Source organism: Stenella coeruleoalba (genome assembly GCF_951394435.1).
Source record: "Stenella coeruleoalba genome assembly, chromosome: 10".
NCBI lineage: Eukaryota > Metazoa > Chordata > Mammalia > Artiodactyla > Delphinidae > Stenella > Stenella coeruleoalba.
Window position 1 is genome coordinate 37,265,297 of NC_137156.1, and position 20,770 is coordinate 37,286,066.

The 20,770-nt window shown below is 39.5% G+C and overlaps 1 protein-coding gene across 6 annotated transcripts in view; it reads left to right on the plus strand.

Moving 5' to 3' along the window:
* BTBD9 (BTB domain containing 9) overlaps nucleotides 1-20,770 on the plus strand; it is a 412,514-nt gene that overhangs the window by 37,053 nt on the left and 354,691 nt on the right. For all 6 annotated transcript variants that reach the window (XM_079932926.1, XM_079932925.1, XM_079932927.1 and 3 more), the window contains 3 exons: nucleotides 2,590-2,953; nucleotides 4,031-4,295; nucleotides 17,859-18,078. In XM_079932926.1, coding sequence (XP_079789052.1) covers nucleotides 2,590-2,953; nucleotides 4,031-4,295; nucleotides 17,859-18,078 — 849 coding nt within the window. The remainder of the gene's footprint in view (nucleotides 1-2,589; nucleotides 2,954-4,030; nucleotides 4,296-17,858; nucleotides 18,079-20,770) is intronic.

The following is a 20,770-nucleotide window of genomic DNA, read 5'->3' on the forward strand; positions in this document are numbered from 1 at the left end:
GTCATGGATTTGCCTGTGAAACTTGATATCGAGAAATTGAGATGCTGAAGGCATGGATAAAATTTCAGTTATCTTCTACTGAAAACTGCATTCTGATTTTTACAATCAGAATTAACCGAGACAGCAAAACCAACCTAGAGTCACACATATTGTAGTAAAATGTGTTTCTTGGAAATATTTATTGTTTAGCTATAACTCTTACAGTGCTTTATAAACATTTTTAGAACGTTTCATCTCGTAAATATAAAATGCCACTGTAAATACAGCCAGGAGCTTAGAAAAGAGAGGAGTCTATTAAGAGTTCTAGCTAACATGCTCCTATCAAGGCAAGGGAGCTGGCCTTGGTCTTGTCATTATTTGATACCAGCCTCTGTCCTCTGTCCACTTTTGTGCTTCTTTCCCTTTTCATTCTTCCATTCATTATATTAAAGTGTCTTGTAAAAGTCCACTCTTCACTAGTTTAGAACTTTTCAGCCTTATGTTTAGTATTTGTTACTATTATGTATCTTCCCTCTTTCAAAAATAATTTGAGACAACTGTAGGTGGGTATCTTTTAGGTGATCAGTATATTCTTAAAAGAAACTCAAGTACTTTTAGAAATTTGAAGATCGTATTGAATGAATGGAATACGCTCCCTTCATTTATTGTTCTTGCTGTCTCTTTGTGGGTATTGAACCTTTATAATATCTGGTGGCTCAACAGGCTAAACTCAGTCATTACCAATGCTATCTTAGACTGATTCTCATTGCTGACACTGTTCATGTGCAAAGGAAAGTTAACTGTCAGCAGTCAGGAGAGACCTTATGAGTGTGGTCATAGAGCCTATCAGTTCCCAGATAAGGACAAGCTAACTGTACCGGAGGGAACCTTCCACAAGTTGGGGGTTCATATTTAGGCATCCTAGGGGTCCTCATCAAAACCACTTTTAAAGCATCGAGAATCCAGGTAAGTACCATGGATCACACTGGAGAGGGAATAGGTCTTGGCAAGATCTCCCTAGGAAGGTATCCTTTAATCTAGCAATTTTAAGGTTATGATTGGATGCTCTCTGGATTCATGGAAACCTTCACAGGTGTTTTTAGGCATACTATAACCCAGTGAGGAAGTATGCTCAGAATATTCATGAATCTTTTGCTGGGTAGTTGCAACTATTTCTGTGAGGCAAGCAAGAATGTCCTGTCTTGCTTTTCCGGGGGACGGTGGGAGGAGTTCTAGGCGAGCATGGAGGGAAACTTTGAAATGCTAGTCCTGCTCTGAGAATCTTAGGAGCATGGGAGTCTCTTTTTGTCCCCTTATTTTCTTGCTCTCACTTTTACACATTTTCTTTCTCACTCATTACTCTTCCTTTTCTGCACTCCTCCCTAGTCCTCCTCTGGCCACCCTTTTTTTCTTGATGGATTGGAAACTTTAACTGGTTCATATTATTTCTCCTAGAGTAATAGAGGTAGAAATGTAAATTTACTACCTGACTGGATTATCTAGTTTTCATTATTTAGATGAGCAGATAAGCAATAATGTGGGGATTTTTTTTTAATCTGAAAAATACTGGAAGACAAAATAGAAAAGTCAAATTATCCATAATCCCATCATGAATTTCATTTTTAATTTATAAACTGACAAATGAAGACCCTTCCCTTTCAGCCATCTAATCCTATTCCCTAGAGACAACCACTGTTAACAGTTTAACATGTATTTCCCCTCAATATAAATAGATACATCTATATATACCTGTGTGCATACAAATGTAAGTGTGTGTTATACACTCTTTTCCATGCAACACATAGGGATCTGCAAACTGACTTACCAACTATATCCTGGACATCTTTCCAAGACAGTATATTTTGATCTCCCTTGATCTTTCTAATGGCTGCATAGAATGTGTATATCATAGTTTTTTCAACCATGTGCCTCTTGATGGACATTTAAGATTTTTTCCATTGTTTCAATATATCTTCTTATACATTTATCTTTATCTTGCTGTATTCTTATACATTTATCTTTATCCTAAAAGTGAGATTACTGAGTTGAAGGGTATGCACATTTTAGATTTGAATAAATATTACTTAAATTCCTTTCCAAAAAGGGATACCCATTTATACTCTCAAAGCAGTGCATGAGAAAACCTGTTTTTCCATTGTTTTTGCAGTGCTGAATATTAACAGGTTTTTAATTTCTGCCAGCCTGACAGGGAGAATGGCGCCTGCTTGTGTTTAATTGTTTTCATCTGATTATCTTTTCCTCTGGAGCTTTACTTTTTAAACTACTTTCTTGACCTTTAACAGGTTTATATTGATTTCACTGTTCCTCTCAAAAGAGCACTTTCATCTTTCTAATTAATGAATGTCTATTATGTATCTTGAGCTCTCAGGATTATTAGTTAGTTCAACTTATAGAATTAATTCAAAATAGTTTTTAAATTATGTCTTTCTTTAGAGAACTATTTTAAGTTATTATTATGCATTTCTTCACCTGAATCTTTGTGTCATTAAACACATGTATGTTTTTTATAATGTTGATAACCTTTATTTCATAATTTTGTAGCACATCCTATTTGAAGTTTTTCTCATGTGTTTCTTCTCTGATGTGCAGAGCATTACTGTATGGTGGAATGCGAGAATCTCAGCCTGAAGCCGAAATCCCTCTCCAAGACACCACTGCAGAAGCATTCACAATGCTACTTAAATACATCTACACTGGGCGGGCAACGCTGACAGATGAGAAGGAGGAGGTGCTGCTGGACTTTTTGAGCCTGGCTCATAAATATGGATTTCCAGAGCTGGAGGATTCTACCTCTGAGTACCTCTGCACCATACTTAACATTCAGAATGTCTGTATGACTTTTGATGTTGCCAGTCTCTACTCCCTTCCCAAGTTAACGTCCATGTGCTGCATGTTTATGGACAGAAATGCTCAGGAGGTGCTCTCAAGCGAAGGCTTCCTCTCCCTTTCTAAGGTGTGTCATTGTCTACAAGTAATTTACAGGCATGCACTGTTTTATTTATATCTGTAAGTTAGAAATATGGCAGTGAACTAAGAATAAAAAAATAAAAACCATTAGTGTGGAAGAGGTTGTCTAGCCACCTGCCTCTGGCTACTGAGACTCTAGATCATATAAGAGAGAGGCAGATTGCTGCTGTTTTCTTTTAAGGTTCTTCAGATAAGTTCTATGTGCAAAAGAGACTGTGCTGCTGGTGGTTGTTTTCAATGTGATGGCATCAAATAAGCTCCTTTGTGGTATTGCATCCTGTTTTTTGGTTTTGTATTTCTCTGACAGAGTGTTACTAATAATTCCTTATCGAGGGGGAAGATTCATAAAGAAGATCTTATGTTTCATTGGATGTCTTTAAGTCATTGTCGTTTTTTATTTTCTGGCCCAGAATTCACTATTGTACAATGTTTTATACCATATAATAGCTAGAATAAAACTGTTTTTCCCAAATCTTCCTCTCAACCCTGGTGATTGTCTTTCCTTTCTCTTTCTGTGTTCCTCCTAGGACCTGACTTCTTCGAATGAGAAAACCTCTTTAAAAAGCTACAAGTCTTGATTTGAGTGTAACTTTGATTTTTATTGTCCTAGTTAATTATCAAAGGCAAGGATCTTGTAGGGTCGCACAGTGTTGCTGGCAGTCAGTTTAGAAATCTGAGAACCAAAAGTGTGGTGGTGCAGTAATACTGTGGAACAAAAGGTTTGAATTTTAAATGCTAGATGCATCTTACCGGCTCATAAATGCAAACTCTGCTGAAGAACCTGTATGGGGTGACAGCATCTCACACTGCTGTTTTTCTTGTTATTTTACTAAAGATGGGTGCAAATGTGCTGGAAAGACTAGGTACAAGATGCCTACGGCTATTCACACAGCCATAATAGGCAAGAGAGTACATGGCAGAAAGAATAAGGAAAGAAGATGGTCAAGAAGAGTTAACTGCTTAAATATAAGTGATACTTGCAGTTCAGTAAAGTTTTACTGATTGATCATGCACATGGTTGAGCTCCATAATAACTGGAATTTTTCCTTTTTATCCTTTTCAGGCAGCACTTTTAAACATCGTATTAAGAGATTCATTTGCAGCTCCCGAAAAAGATATCTTCCTAGCCTTGTTAAACTGGTGTAAGCATAATTCAAAGGAGAATCATGCTGAAATCATGCAGGCTGTCCGTTTGCCTCTGATGAGCCTCACTGAACTTCTGAATGTCGTGAGGCCTTCGGGACTATTGTCTCCTGATGCCATTCTGGATGCTATTAAAGTTCGATCAGAGAGCCGGGACATGGACCTCAATTACAGAGGCATGCTTAGTAAGTACCTATTTATGCTAATCTCACCAAGAAGTTTTGTTTGCATCCTGTGACAGGCCCAGCTACAAAACTCTAGCTACAAAACTGTAGTTCAGGTAAACATGGTATGTGTCAATCTGAGAACATAGAGCTCTGCTTCCTGTGGAATGCCTTTCCGACTCCTTCTCCTGCTAATTCCTCCTGAGATTGCTTAGCCTCTGTAGACCACAAAATAGGTATTTCTTGCCATTTCTGGACAAATTTCTCCAGCCACTCCCAGAATGTCAAAAGTTAGATACTTTCTCATGTTAAGACCTTTCCTCCTTTCCTCCATCAAATCAGTACTGAGTACATGCTATATGCTTATTATTATTTTAGGTGCCATGAACACGGAGATTCTAAATAAAAATAATAATGGGTAACACTTGCATAGCATTTCCAATACTTATGTGGTATTTTTCTTATTAATAAAATGAATAGCAATGAACACTTATGAAGTGCTTATATATATCAGTAACAGTCCTACATGATGATTTAATTCTCACAATAACCCTTTGAGATAAAAACCTATTTTTTTTCCTATTTATTTATTTATTTTAAGTGAAGATAATACAATTCTTTTTATTTAATTTTTTAATTTAATTTTTATTTTTTTATACAGCAGGTTCTTATTAGTTATCCATTTTATACATATTAATGTATATATGTCAATCCTAATCTCCCAATTCATCACACACACACACACACCCTGCCACTTTCCCCACTTGGTGTCCATACGTTTGTTCTCTACATCTGTGTCTCTATTTCTACCCTGCAAACCGGTTCATCTGTACCAGTTTTCTAGGTTCCACATACATGCGTTAATATACAATTTTTGTTTTTCTCTTTCTGACTTACTTCACTCTGTATGAGAGTCTCTAGATCCATACACGTCTCTACAAATGACCCAATTTCGTTCCGATTTATGGGTGAGTAATACTCCATTGTATACATTTACCACATCTTCTTTATCTGTTAGTCTGTCGATGGTCTTTTAGGTTGCTTCCATGACCTGGCTATTGTAAATAGTGCTGCAGTGAACATTGGGGTGGATGTGTCTTTTTGAATTATGGTTTTCTCTGGGTGTATGCCCAGTAGTGGGATTGCTGGGTCATATGGTAGTTCTATTTGTAGTTTTTTTAAGGAACCTCCATACTGTTCTCCACAGTGGCTGTATCAATTTACATTCCCACCAACAGTGCAAGAGGGTTCCCTTTTCTCCACACCCTCTCCAGGATTTGTTGTTTGTAGATTTTCTGATGATGCCCATTCTAACTGGTGTGAGGTGATACCTCATTGTAGTTTTGATTTGCATTTCTATAATAATTAGTGATGTTGAGCAGCTTTTCATGTGCTTCTTGGCCATCTGTATGTCTTCTTTGGAGAAATGTCTATTTACATCTTCTGCCCATTTTTGGATTGGGTTGTTTGTTTTTTTAATATTGAGCTGCATGAGCTGTTTATATATTTTTGAGATTAATCCTTTGTCCATTGATTCGTTTGCAAATATTTTCTCCCATTCTGAGGGTTGTCTTTTCATCTTGTAGTTTCCTTTGCTTTGCAAAAGCTTTCAAGTTTCATTAGGTCCCATTTGTTTTTCTTTTTATTTCTGTTACTCTAGAAGGTGGATCAAAAAAGATCTTGCTGTGATTTATGTCAGAGTGTTCTATGTTTTCCTCTAAGAGTTTTATAGTGTCCAGTCTTACATTTAGGTCTCTAATCCATTTTGAGTTTATTTTTGTGTATGGTGTTAGGGAGCACTCTAATTTCATTCTTTTACATGTAGCTGTCCAGTTTTCCCAGCACCAGTTTTTGAAGAGATTGTCCTTTCTCCATTGTATATCCTTGCCTCCTTTGTCATAGATTAGTTGACCATAGGTGCGTGGGTTTATCTCTTGAGCTTTCTATCTTTGTTCCATTGATCTATGTTTCTGTTTTTGTGCCAGTACCATATTGTCTTGATTACTGTAGCTTTGTAGTATAGTCTGAAGTGAGGAAGTCTGATTCCTCCAGCTCCATTTTTTCCCCTCAAGACTGCTTTGGCTATTCGGGGTCTTTTGTGTCTCCATACAAATTTTAAGATTTTTTGTTCTAGTTCTGGAAAAAAATGCCATTGGTAATTTGATAGGGATTGCATTGAATCTGTAGATTGCTTTGGGTAGTAGAGTCATTTTCACAATATTGATTCTTCCAATCCAAGAACATGGTATATCTCTCCATCTGTTGGTATCATCTTTAATTTCTTTCATCAGTGTCTTATAGCTTTCTGCATACAGGTCTTTTGTCTCCTTAGGTAGGTTTATTCCTAGGTATTTTATTCTTTTTGTTGCAGTGGTAAATATGACTGTTTCCTTAATTTCTCATTCAGATTTTTCATCATTAATGTATAGGAATGCAAGAGATTTCTGGTGCATTAATTTTGTATCCTGCAACTTTACCAAATTCATTGATTAGCTCTAGTAGTTTTCTGGTGGCATCTTTAGGATTCTCTATGTATAGTATCATGTCAGCTGCAAACACTGACAGATTTACTTCTTCTTTTCTAATTTGTATTCCTTTTATTTCCTTTTCTTCTCTGATTGCCATGGCTAGGCCTTCCAAAACTGTGTTGAATAATAGTGGCGAGAGTGGACATCCTTGTCTTGTTCCTGATCTTAGTGGAATTGCTTTCAGGTTTTCACCATTGAGAATGATGTTTGCTGTGGGTTTGTTGTATATGGCCTTTATTATGTTGAGGTAGGTTTCCCTCTATTCCCACTTTCTGGAGAGTTTTTATCATAAGTGGGTGTTGAATTTTGTCAAAAGCTTTGTATTCATCTATTGTCCTATGGTTTTTCTCCTTCAGTTTGTTAATATGGTGTATCACATTGATGGATTTGTGTATATTGAAGAATCCTTGCATCCCTGGGATAAATCCCATATTGTCATGGTGTATGATCCTTTTAATGTGTTGTTGGATTCTGTTTGCTGATATTTTGTTGAGGATTTTTGCATCTATATTCACCAGTAATAATGGTCTGTGATTTTCTTTTTTTGTAGTATCTTTGTCTGGTTTTGGTATCAGGGTGATGGTGGCCTTGTAGAATGAGTTTGGGAGTTTTCCTTCCTCTGCAATTTTTGGAAGAGTTTGAGAAGGATAGGTGTTAGCTCTTCTCTAAATGTTTGATATAATTCACCTGTGAAGCCATCTAGTCCTGGACTTTCGTTTGTTGGAAGATTTTAAATCACAGTTTCAATTTCAGTGCTTGTGATTGGTCTGTTCATATATTCTATTTCTTCCTGGTTCAGTCTTGGAAGGTTATACCTTTCTAAGAATTTGTCCATTTCTTCCAGGTTGTCCATTTTATTGGCATAGAGTTGCTTGTAGTAATCTCTCATGATCCTTTGTATTTCTGCAGTGTCAGTTGTTACTTCTCCTTTTTCATTTCTAATTCTATTGATTTGAGTCGTCTCCCTGTTTTTCTTGATGAGTCTGGCTAATGGTTTTTCAATTTTGTTTATCTTCTCAAAGACCCAGCTTTTAGTTTTATTGATCTTCGCTCTTGTTTTCTTTGTTTCTGTTTCATTTATTTCTGCTCTGATCTTTATGATTTCTTTCCTTCTGCTAACTTGGGGGTTGTTTTTGTTCTTTTTTCTCTAATTGCTTTAGGTGTAAGGTTAGGTTGTTTATTTTAGATATTTCTTGTTTCTTAAGGTAAGATTGTATTGCTTATTATAAACTTCCCTCTTAGAACTGCTTTTGCTGCATCCCATAGGCTTTGGTCATCGTGTTTTCATTGTCATTTGTTTCTAGGTATTTTTTGATTTCCTCTTTAATTTCTTCAGTGATCTCTTGGTTATTAAGTAGTGTATTGTTCAGCCTCCATGTGCTTGTATTTTTTACAGATTTTTTCCTGTAATTGATATCTAGTCTCATAGCATTGTGGTCGGAAAAGATACTTGATATGATTTCAATTTTCTTAAATTTACCAGGGCTTGATTTGTGACCCAAGATATGATCTATCCTGGAGAATGTTCCATGAGCACTTGAGAAGAATTTGTATTCTGTTGTTTTTGTATGGAATGTCCTATAAATATCAAGTCCATCTTGTTTAATGTATGATTTAAAGCTTGTGTTTCCTTGTTTATTTTCATTTTGGATGATCTGTCCATTGGTGAAAGTGGGGTGTTAAAGTCCCCTACTATGATTGTGTTACTGTCGATTTCCCCTTTTATGGCTGTTAGTATTTGCCATATGTATTGAGGTGCTCCTATGTTGGGTGCATAAATATTTACATTTGTTATATCTTCTTCTTGGATTGATCCCTTGATCATTATGTAGTGTCCTTCTTTGTCTCTTGTAACAGTCTTTAAAGTCTATTTTGTCTGTTATGAGAATTGCTACTCCATCTTTCTTTTGATTTCCATTTGCATGGAATATCTTTTTCCATCTCCTCACTTTCAGTCAGTGTGTGTCCCTAGGTCTGAAGTGGGTCTCTTGTAGACAGCATATATATGGGTCTTGTTTTTGTATCCATTCAGCCAGTCTGTGTCTTTTGATTAGAGCTTTTAATCCATTTACATTTAAGGTAATTATCGATATGTATGTTCCTATTCCCATTTTCTTAATTGTTTTGGGTTGTTATTGTAGGTCTTTTCCTTCTCTTGTGTTTCCTGCCTAGAGAAGTTCCTTTAGCATTTGTTGTAAAGCTGGTTTGGTGGTGGTGAATTCTTTCAGCTTTTGCTTGTCTGTAAGGGTTTTAATTTCTCCATCAAATCTGAATGACATCTCTGCTGGGTAGAGTAATCTTGGTTGTAGGTTTTTCTCTGTCATCACTTTAAATTATGTCCTGCCACTCCTTCTGGCTTGCAGAGTTTCTGCTGAAAGATCAGCTGTTAACCTTATGGGGGTTCCCTTGTGTGTTATTTGTTGTTTTTCCATTGCTGCTTTTAATATTGTTTCTTTGTATTTAATTTTTGATAGTTTGCTTATTATGTGTCTTGGCGTGTTTCTCCTTGGATTTATCCTGTATGGCACTCTCTGTGCTTCCTGGACTTGATTAATTATTTCCTTTCCCATATTAGGGAAGTTTTCAACTATAATCTCTTCAAATATTTTCTCAGTCCCTTTCTTTTTCTCTTCTTCTCCTGAGACCCGTACAATTCGCATGTTGGTGCGTTTAATGTTGTCCCAGAAGTCTCTGAGACTGTCCTCAGTTCTTTTCATTCTGTTTTCTTTATTCTGCTCTGCAGTAGTTATTTCCACTATTTTTTCTTCCAGGTCCCTTATCCGTTCTTCTGCCTCAGTTATCCTGCTATTGATTCCTTCTAGAGAATTTTTAATTTCATTTATTGTGTTGTTCATCATTGTTTCTTTGCTCTTTAGTTCTTCTAGGTCCTTGTTAAACGTTCCTTGTATTTCCTCTATTCTATTTCCAAGATTTTGTATCATCTTTACTATCACTATTCTGAATTCTTTTTCAGGTAGACTGCCTATTTCCTCTTCATTTGTTTGGTCTGGTGGGTTTTTACCTTGCTCCTTCATCTGCTGTGTGTGTTTCTGTCTTCTCATTTTGCTTAACTTACTGTGTTTGGGGTCTTCTTTTCTCAGGCTGCAGGTTCATAGTTCTTGTTGTTTTTGGTGTCTGTCCCCACTGGCTTAGGTTGGTTCAGTGGGTTGTGTAGGCTTCCTGGTGGAGGGGACTTGTGCCTGTGTTCTGGTGGATGAGGCTGGATCTTGTCTTTCTGGTGGGCAGGTCCACGTCTGGTGGTGTTTTTTGGGGTGTCTGTGGCCTTATTATGATTTTAAGTAGCCACTCTGCTAATGGAATAGGTTGTGTTCCTGTTTTGCTAGTTGTCTGGCATAGGGTGTACAGCACTGTAGCTTGATGGTAGTTGAGTGAAGGTGGGTCTTGGCGTTGAGATAGAGATCTCTGGGAGATTTTCGCTGTTTAATTTTACATGGAGCTGGGAGGTCTCTTGTGGACCAGTGTCCTGAAATTGGCTCTCCCACCTCAGAGGCACAGCCCTCACGCCTGGCTGGAGCACCAAGAACCTTTCATCCACATGGCTCAGAAGAAAAGGGAGAAATAATAGAAAAAAAGAAGGAAGGTAAAATAAAATAAAATAAAGTTATTAAAATAAAAACTATTTATTAAGGAAAAAATTTTAAAAAGTAAAAAAAAAAAAACTAAGAAAAACCGGACGTACAGAACCCTAGGACAAATGGTAAAACCAAAGCGTATACAGACAAAATCACACACAGAAGCATACATATACACACTCACAAAAAGAGAAAAAGGGAAAATATATATATATCTTTGCTCCCAAAGTCCACCTCCTCAATTTGGGATGATTCGTTGTTTATTCAGGTATTGCACAGATGCAGGGTTCATCAAGTTGACTGTGGAGATTTAATCCGGTGCTTCTGAGGCTGCTGGGAGAAATTTCCCTTTCTCTTCTTTGTTCGCACAGCTCCCGAGGTTCAGCTTTGGATTTGGACCCACCTCTGTGTGTAGGTCTCCTGAGGGCGTCTGTTCTTCACTCAGACAGGACGGGGTTAAGGGAGCAGCTGATTCGGGCACTCTGGCTCACTCAGGCTGCGGGGAGTGGGGGATACAGATGCGGGAGAGCCTGCGGCGGCAGAGGCCAGTGTGACGTTGCAACAGCCTGAGGCGCACCGTGTGTTCTCCCGGGGAAGTTGTCCTTGGATCACGGGACCCTGGCAGTGGCGGGCTGCACAGGGGAGGTGTGGAGAGTGACCTGTGCGTGCACACAGGCTTCTTGGTGGTGGCAGCAGCAGCCTTAGCGTCCCATGCCCGTCTCTGGGGTCCGCGCTGATAGCCACGGCTCGTGCTCTTCTCTGGAGCTCCTTTAAGCGGCGCTCTTAATCCTTTCTCGTGCACCAGGAAACAAAGAGGAAAGAAAAAGTCTCTTGCCTCTTTGGCAGCTCCAGACTTTTTCCTGGACTCCCTCCCGGCTAGCTGTGGTGCACTAGTCCCTTCAGGCTGTGTTCACGCAGCCAGCCCCAGTCCTCTCCCTGGTATCTGACCGAAGCCTGAGCCTCAGCTTCCAGCCCCCGCCCGCCCCGGCAGGTGAGCAGACAGGCCTCTCGGGCTGGTGAATGCGTGTCGGCACCGATCCTCTGTGCGGGAATCTGTCCGCTTTGCCCTCCGCACCCCTGTTGCTGTGCTCTCCTCCGTGGCTCCGAAGCTCTCCCCTTCCGCCACCCACAGTCTCCGGCCACGAAGGGGCTTCCTAGTGTGTGGAAACCTTTGCTCCTTCACAGCTCCCTCCCACTGGTGCAGGTCCCATCCCTATTCTTTTGTCTCTGTTTTTTTCTTTTTTCTTTTGCCCTACCCAGGTACGTGGGGGAGTTTCTTGACTTTTGGGAGGTCTGAGGTCTTCTGCCAGCATTCAGTAGGTGTTCTATAGGAGCTGTTCCACATGTAGATGTATTTCTTATGTATTTGTGGAGAGGAAGGTGATCTCCGCGTCTTACTCTTCCACCATCTTGAAGCTCCTCCCCTAATTCTTCTAGGTCTTTGTTAAAGATTTCTTGCAACTTCTCGATCTTTGCCTCCATTCTTTTCCAAGGTCCTGGATCATCTTCACTATCATTATTCTGAATTCTTTTTCTGGAAGGTTGCTTATCTCCACTTCATTTAGTTGTTTTTCTGGGGTTTTATCTTGTTTCTTCATCTGGTACTTAGCCCTCTGCCTTTTCATCTTGTCTTCCATTCTGTGAATGTGGTTTTTGTTCCACAGGCTGCAGGATTGTAGTTGTTCTTGTTTCTGCTGTCTGCTCTCTGGTGGATGAGGCTATCTAAGAGGCTTGTGCAAGTTTCCTGATGGGAGGGACTGGTGGTGGGTAGAGCTGGGTATTACTCTGGTGGTCAGACCTCAGTAAACTTTAATCTGCTTGCCTGCTGATGGGTGAGGCTGGGTTCCCTCCCTGTTGGTTGTTTGGCCTGAGGCAACCCAATACTAGAGCCTACCCAGGCTCTTTGGTGGGGCTAATGGCAGACTCTCGGAGAGCTCATGCCAAGGAGTGCTTCCCACAACTTCTTCTGCCAGTGTCCTTGTCCCCACGGTGAGCCACAGCCACCCTCTGCCTCTGCAGGAGACCCTCCAACCCTAGCAGGTAGGTCTGGTTCAGTCTCCTATGGGGTCACTGCTCCTTTCCCTTGGTCCCGATGCACACACTACTTGGTGTGTGCCCTCCAAGAGTGGAGTCTCTGTTTCCCCCAGTCTTGTCGAAGTCCTGCACTCAAATCCCGCTAGCCTTCAAAGTCTGATTCTCTAGGAATTCCTCCCTCTGTTGCCAGACCCACAGGTTGGGACGCCTGCCGTGGGGCTCAGAACCTTCACTGCAGTGGGTGGACTTCTGTGGTGTAAGTGTTCTCCAGTTTGTGAGACACCCACCCAGCAGTTATGGGATTTGATTTTATTGTGATTGCGCCCCTCCTACCGTCTCATTGTGGCTTCTCCTTTGTCTTTGGATGTGGGGTATCTTTTTTGGTGAGCTCCAGTGTCTTCCTGTCGATGATTATTCAGCAGTTAGTTGTGATTTCGGTGCTCTCGCAAGAGGGAGTGAGACACGTCCTTTTACTCTGCCATCTTGAACGAATGTCTGAACTTGTTTTAGACTTACTGAGTTTGAGAGTTTCTGGGGTATCTAAATTCTAAGTTCTGTCTCATGTTAGTCATTTCCCTGAGTGATCTTTTCCTTGTCCATGACTTCAGACACTCTTTTGAAATACTGATTGACCTTAAATAGGTGTCGTTAGCCTGGACTTCTCTCCTGACCCATCAGATTTAGATTTCTTTTCATTGGGCATAGAAGAAAAAGCATAGGTTTTGGAGCGAGACAAATTTGACTTCAAGTCCTGAATTAGTCACTTACTAGTTGCATGACCTGGTGTTAAATCACATAAGGAATTTTACCTTTAGTTTTATACCTTTGCATATTGTTATGAGAATTACTCGAAGTAATGTGTGCAAATAATGTGTGTAAGCTCAATACTGTAGGAAACCATTGTTATATTATTATTTTGTGTTCTTCCTCATCTCTGTATGTCTGTGTAGGAGGTATCACATTGATCACATTTTTTAAACCTTTTTATTTACTTGTTTTAGATCCTTGAAGGCACACTGATCTTTGTATCCTCAACATTCAACACACTGGGTAGTCTGTAGATGATACTTGATGAATGAATACAATGAGAATTGTCTGAAAGCAGTGGAAGCATATTACTGGTGTTCAGGAAGCAGTCAAAGCTGGTGGTAAAAGAACTGAAACCTGGGCTAGAGTATAGAGAAAGAAGTGAAAATTAAAGTCTGAGACTTGGAGGAGACTTATGACCAGGGGCTGAAGGTAGAGAAGGAAGAATTAGAGGTAGGAAGAAAATTGGGATAGGGTTACGGAAGCCAACAGAGGAGAGAGCATTGCTATGGAGTGGGTGGTCAGTGGTATCTGGTGATGCTGGGAGGGCAAGAAGAATGAGAATGGAGAGAAAAATTTTGGATATAAATTGTGGTGAGTTGGTTAGTAGTCTGGACAGAAGCTTCACTAAACAGGGAATTAGGCCATGGGTTTGAAAATTATAGTAAATACAATGTGTTGACTATCTGATGTGTGAATTGGAATAAAGGTAGTAGAGAAATAGTATGGTAGCTAGAGGGAATGGGTCAGGAGAGGTTGGAGAAGAGATTAGAGATGCTAGAGGGTGATGCTGGTTGAGGGTCAGCCTTCGGTAAAGGTAGGAGGGTAGAGAGGGGAGAAGTAACAAGATGAGTAATATAGTTTTAGCCTTTGTAAATCTTAATTGTTGGATCCTTTCTTATATAAGCTCCTTTTTTCCCCTTCTTGCCCTAGTTTTGATTCGAGGTGTTGATAGGGCCTCAGAACTGGTTTAGTTATAAGGATAAGTTTGGGACATTGCAGCAGAACTGAGGAGAAGCTTTGGACATTTCATGTAGTTACTGGTAGCTTGGAATTGATCAGCTGGTCAGTATAGGTGTCAGACCTGGGTTACTATAGACCCATGAAATTACCGTGAAAGGGAGTAATTAACCAGTTGAGGACCCCTCAGTTCTGGAATGATATGCTGCTCATAAATGTTAAATTCTTCATTTTGGAATAATTTAGTGGAAGCTCAAGGAGGAGATTATACAAATGCTTGAGAATCTTTTATGTAACTTATAAACTCGAGAAATGATTAAGTAGCAGACTGTTTTTCTACCTTTTTAATTATATGAATAGTAAAACTAATAATAGAAATAACTAAGGAAGCATATCACTTTCCTCTCAGACCCTAAAAAATATTTATTCAGACATTCATGCCATTTTTAAAAAATCAGATTTCTTCACAGTTAGGGAAAAAGGGGTCTAAAATTTCAGAACTGTTCCTTAGCTGATGGTCTGGAAGGATAGTTCTGCTTATTTTGAAATTATTGATGAGATTTATCTGTTTCTTTGTTCTTCCCTGGGTATAGGTTCTGAGTCTTTGGGGACTTTTCATGAAACATTGAGAGGTTCTATCTTGGGACTAGGGAATTAGTATCTAGGGGCATAAATACTAAATCTTTTTTTTTTTTTTTTTTTGGTGGTACGCGGGCCTCTCACTGCTGTGGCCTCTCCCGTTGCGGAGCATAGGCTCCGGACGCGCAGGCTCAGTGGCCATGGCTTACGGGCCCAGCCTCTCTGCCACAACTACTGAGCCCACGTGCCACAACTACTGAAACCCATGCGCCTAGAGCCCATGCTCCGCAACAAGAGAAGCCACCACAATGAGAAGCCTGCATACCACAGCAAAGAGTAGCCCCTGCTCGCCACATCTAGAGAAAGCCTGTGCGCAGCAGTGAAGACCCAATGCAGCCATAAACAAACAAACAAATAAATAATAAATAAGTAAATAAAATTTGTCTCATCTATCACATAAAGACAGTAATAGCAGTGAACCGTTAATACTTTGAAAACTCTTTGACTCTATTAGTATTCTGTCTTCCCAGTTGTAGTTTTTAGTATCTTTTAGTATCTTCATCTGTAAACTAGGGGGTTCACAAGTCATCTCTGCTGAGGATTCACAAATCACAAATTTGAAGCTTTTCTTTGCTTGCTTATAAAGTGCTTCATCTCTAGATTGGAGGCACCAGGAGGGCACAGCCTATCTCTCTCACAGGGTACCTGGTACAGAATGGGTCTTCAGTAAATGTTTTTTGACTAATTTAATTCTTATAGAGTACTTTGTAGACTTTATTTTTTTATTTGGTTGCGCTGGGTATTAGTTGTGGCTCACCAGCTCCCTAGTTGCAGTAGGTGGGCCCCTTAGCTGTGGCATGCACGTGGGATCTAGTTACCTGACCAGGGTTCAGAGACCTGGGCCCCCTGCGTTGGGAGCGCAGAGTCTTAAATACTGCACCACCAGGGAAGTCCCATGGTACTTTAGCATATATTATTTATAGTGTAATTTTTACAGTAGCCCCGTGGGTGGGTTGGGTAAAATATTATTATTTTTAGATGAGAAAACAGATTCATAGAGACCAAGAGGCCTCATCAGGGATAATAAGTGGTAGAGCCTGAGTCTCAAACTTAGGTTTTCTCATTTTAAGTCCAACTTTCTAAAAAAAAAGCTATAATAGACTGTTTCTTTCCTTTGGGTCCTAAGTAACCTTAGAGGGAAGGGACTAGTAAGAGGGAAAAAGTATGGTCTTCCCATCAGAAACCCTTTATGAAGGTAGTAGCAGGGCAGGGCCCCTGGAAACAGATTGCATGTGTTCTGATAGCACCTCAGCTCCTTGCTGGCTGTATGGCCTTGGGCAACAAAGTCCATTTAACCTTTCTCTGCCCCCACTTTCCCATCTGTGAAATAGATATAATAGTAGTCCTACACTCAAAGGATTATTATGAGGAGTAAGTCAAAGGAATTAATAAAGTTTGTTAAATAAATGAAAAATAAATATGAAGAATATGTGTGATTTTCATGAGCTAATAGAACGTAGAACGTTATAAACTGAGCACTTAGGCCTCTGGTGGTAAGAAGTTGATCATGACTAGGTTTTGTTTTCATTTGGTTTGGTTATCTCAGTTGCCATAGTCTTTTGAAGGTTAATTAAACTTACCCCAACCCCCACTTTTCAGCTTCATTTTTAAATCATCTTTCCCTGTCTTCATTTGAAAAAAAGTTTCTAAACCCATATTTGCCAAGAAATCTATGATGATGAATTACTTACTCCTTTTCCCTAAGAGCCTAATTATAGCTCATACTTTCCCCTATTCAAATCACACAGCCAAGATGTACATATTCTGTGAGAATTCAGCATTTATTTACAGTCTGTAAACTTGCTTAGTTTTATGTGTGCTTTTATACATATTTTGTAATAATACTGGCAATCTTTTTTTTAGAGCTTACTCTGTGCTTTGCAAAGATCATCTCATTTAATCCTTAAACAAAAACACCTGGGAGATGTTGCCCTATTGAGAAATAGACGTTCAGAGAAAGTGACTTCCCCAAATTGATACCATCTGGTTAAAGGTGGCACCATTATTTAAACTCTGACTTTGAATCTCAGGCTCTTAACATCTACTTTATGCTGCCTGTTGTCTCTCCATGGAGAGTGTCAGTTTTAGAATGTTAGTACCTGGAAGACAGGTTCTAGATCTGTGAAGCAAAATTTGCAGAGGACTTCAGAGTCCCAGGAACAATTGACTCTTAGTACATCTAGTGTTGGAGAGGGGAGGGGGGTTAATTATAATCATAGTATTAATTTTTTTTTTTTTTTTTTTTGCGGTACGCGGGCCTCTCACTGTTGTGGCCTCTCCCATTGCAGAGCACAGGCTCCGGACGCGCAGGCTCAGCAGCCATGGCTCACGAGCCTAGCCGCTCCGCGGCATGTGGGATCCTCCCGGACCGGGGCACGAACCCGTGTCCCCTGCATCGGCAGGCGGACTCTCAACCACTGCGCCACCAGGGAAGCCCCATAGTATTACTTTTGATGACAGACTGATTTTTTTTTTGAATTTTTATTTTTAAAAATATTCAAGTGAAGTAAAAATATATCTTCTTTTAAACATATTCTTGGTTTTTAACTAATTGTTTCAGCACATCCTTGTATGACTAACAGCTCCGCTGTATTGGGGTCTTTCTCTTTCTGTTTTATAAGATGTATGACCTGTTTGCTTTGCTTTTATACTTCGTGCTCAGTCCAGATGGCAGGTACAGGTCATTTTACATGCTAGTTTTGTCCAGTAGATATTAAATTAAAGCTACTAATAGAATTAACTCAGTAGAGCTGGTTTGTTTGTCCTAGAACATGTTTTTTTCTAGTATTTACAACTTTTTCTTAGTAGTCTTAGTCCCAGGTACTTTGTGGCTGTGATGATGTCATTAAATTTCAACTGTGGTGGTATCTTAATCCTCACAGACACTCCATATCTCGTCTCTCTCGTTAAATTAAATGCATATACTAGCATCAACTAAAATGCTAGAATTTTATCTTTTTTCCCAAAATACGGAAAATTTCATAAGTAACCATTAACCTTACTTCTTCTATTTTTAACTGTAGTACCAGAAGAAAACATTGCAACTATGAAATATGGAGCCCAGGTGGTAAAAGGGGAGCTGAAGTCTGCCTTATTAGATGGTGACACTCAAAATTATGATTTGGATCATGGATTTTCTAGGCACCCAATTGATGATGACTGCCGTTCTGGCATCGAGATTAAGCTAGGTCAGCCGTCCATTATCAATCATATACGGATACTCCTGTGGGACCGAGATAGCCGGTGAGTCATTAGCATGACTTGGAGAGAAACTGACATGTCTGATTGAGATGGCCTAACTTTGTGGTCATCTGCTTTGGCTTAAGAGATTTGCTGGTTTATATCTTTGTCATCACTTTGCTATTTCTCTTGAAGTTTAGTTTTGGGGGAAGAATTAAAGGGTGCGTTTCTTTAAAAAATAACATTTTTTGCTTTTTTCTGCTTATAAAAGTAATGAATATGTGTTTATTGTGGAAAACAGAAAATGTAGAAAAGCACAAAGAAGAAAATAAATATTGCTAGTAATCTCACTGCCTATTATTAATTTTTATATTTGTCTAACCAGTACTTTTTTAAAATTAATTGATTTTATTTTTGGCTGTGTTGGGTCTTCGTTGCTGAGTGCGGGCTTTCTCTAATTGTGGCTTGCGGGGGCTACTCTTTGTTGCGGTGCGTGGGCTTCTCATTGTGGTGGCTTCTCTTGTTGTGGAGCATGGTCTCTAGCTGCGCGGGCTTCAGTAGTTGTGGCACGTGGGCTCAGTAGTTGTGGCTCGTGGGCTCTAGAGTGCAGGCTCAGTAGTTGTGGCTCACGGGCTTGGTTGCTCCACGGCATGTGGGATCTTCCCAGACCAGGACTCGAACCCCTGCCCTGTGCATTGGCAGGTGTATTATTACCCTCTGCACCACCAGGGAAGTCCCTAACCAGTATTTTTTTGTTATGCATAGTCTCACACATACACACACACACACACACACACACACACACACACACACACACACCAGAAACCTGTAAAACCACACATAGTTTTACAAAATAAAGGTTAGATGTACAAAAACTAACTTCACTTTTCAATTAATACACTGTGAATATTCTACTCTTTTAAAAATATTCCTGTGAAATGTTACTTTAAAAAAATTTTTTTGAAATATAGTTTACTTATAATATGTTTAAGTTCTGTACATATATATATACAAATATGTTTTACATATATATTCTTTTTCATATTTTCCATTATGGTTTATTACATGATATTGAATATAGTTCCCTGTGTTATATAGTAGGGCCTTGTCATTTATCCATGTAAAATGTTACTTTTAATAGTTGTTTGGTATTCCACTATATGAGTTACCATGGTTTATTTACTTGATTCCTTACTTTTGGATATTATGATAACTTTTAAAATATACTTTATACTGTGGACAAAGAAAAAAAATTGTCTTTTGGTGTGAATAAATATCATTATCAAAACAAAAGAAATATGTGAAAAAAACTTGATGGGCTCCAGCCTAGGAACCCACCAGTTTCACAGTGCTTTCAAGATTCTGCCTTCCTTTCTAGCCACTCTGATGTTTTCACCCACTGAGTTCAGCCATGGCAGAAGTACCAGAGCAGTAGGATGACCAAGAACTGAACAGTCTCCCTCATTGCTGCTCGTCATTAACCTAAACCTGTACACCCAGTCTCTCTCTGGTGTACAGTCTCCTAGGCCCTACTCATGCCTCTTTGAGTCTGGGCATGAAGGGCTTAACAGTAAGGGTGATGAGACCCTGCAGATCTTGCTGGTTAGTTCATTTCTCTTGTTAGCACCACTGACCGCCACCCTGGCCTTTCAGGCCATTTGAGCCAAGTGTGAGGGAAGCTTTATGAAGTGAGAGTCAGCATTTCCCATGTGCGTGGGTATTGGAGGTTATCTCCAGGTTATCTCATTCTTTTTAATTAAGAATATGTTTCCTGATATGTATCGTTGGATATAATATGATGTTTAGTTGGCAAAGTGGAGCAAATTTCACGTATTATTTACAAGAGTCTCTGATTAATAATAGTAGTAGGCACTGTTCTAAAAGGTTTACATATATTAACTCATTTAGTTAATAATGCAATTAGTATAAAAATAATAAAGAAAAGGTTAGTACATTTGAAACTGTAAGTACTTATCATCATTTCCAGGATGTTAAATATTTATAGGCCACTTGGTTTTATTTTTTTATTTTTAATTAATTAATTTATTTTATTTATTTATTTTTGGCTGCATTGGGTCTTCGTTGCCGCGCACGGGCTTTCTCTAGTTGTGGCTACTCTTTGTTGTGGTGCGCCGGCTTCTCATTGTGGTGGCTTGTCTTGTTGTGGAGCGTGGGCTCTAGGCACGCGGGCTTCCGTAGTTGTGGCTCGCGGGCTCTAGAGCACAGGCTCAGTAGTTGTGGCGCACAGGCTTCGTTGCTCTGCGGCATGTGGGATCTTCCCGGACCAGGGCTTGAACCCGTGTCCCCTGCATTGGCAGGCGGATTCTTAACCACTGCGCCACCAGGGAAGCCCCAGTTTGTTTTAGTATGTGCGTTTCATTCACAGGGGACTTAACTTTACCATGTACTAGTTCCTTTCTCACAGAAGTTATCATTCTAAGCAAAGGTGAAAAATTCAGAATCTTAAGCCAAAAAGATTCTCACATGTGTTGTAAAATTATATCCTGCATTGCTGATAACCCAGAGAGGTTCAATAAAAGGTTATAACCAGTTTGAGACTGAGCCATAAAATGGATGGGAGTGAGGGGACAGCAGAAAATGAGGGGATGACACAAAATAAGCTGACCTTTTCTGGTCACAACTGTTGGTTGCAGGCTGACATTTATGGTCACCTAAATCTTCTGAGATTGTTCCTGTTGATATTACAGTACAAGTAATAACTGCATCTCAAATTTAAATTTGGCTTATGACAGGG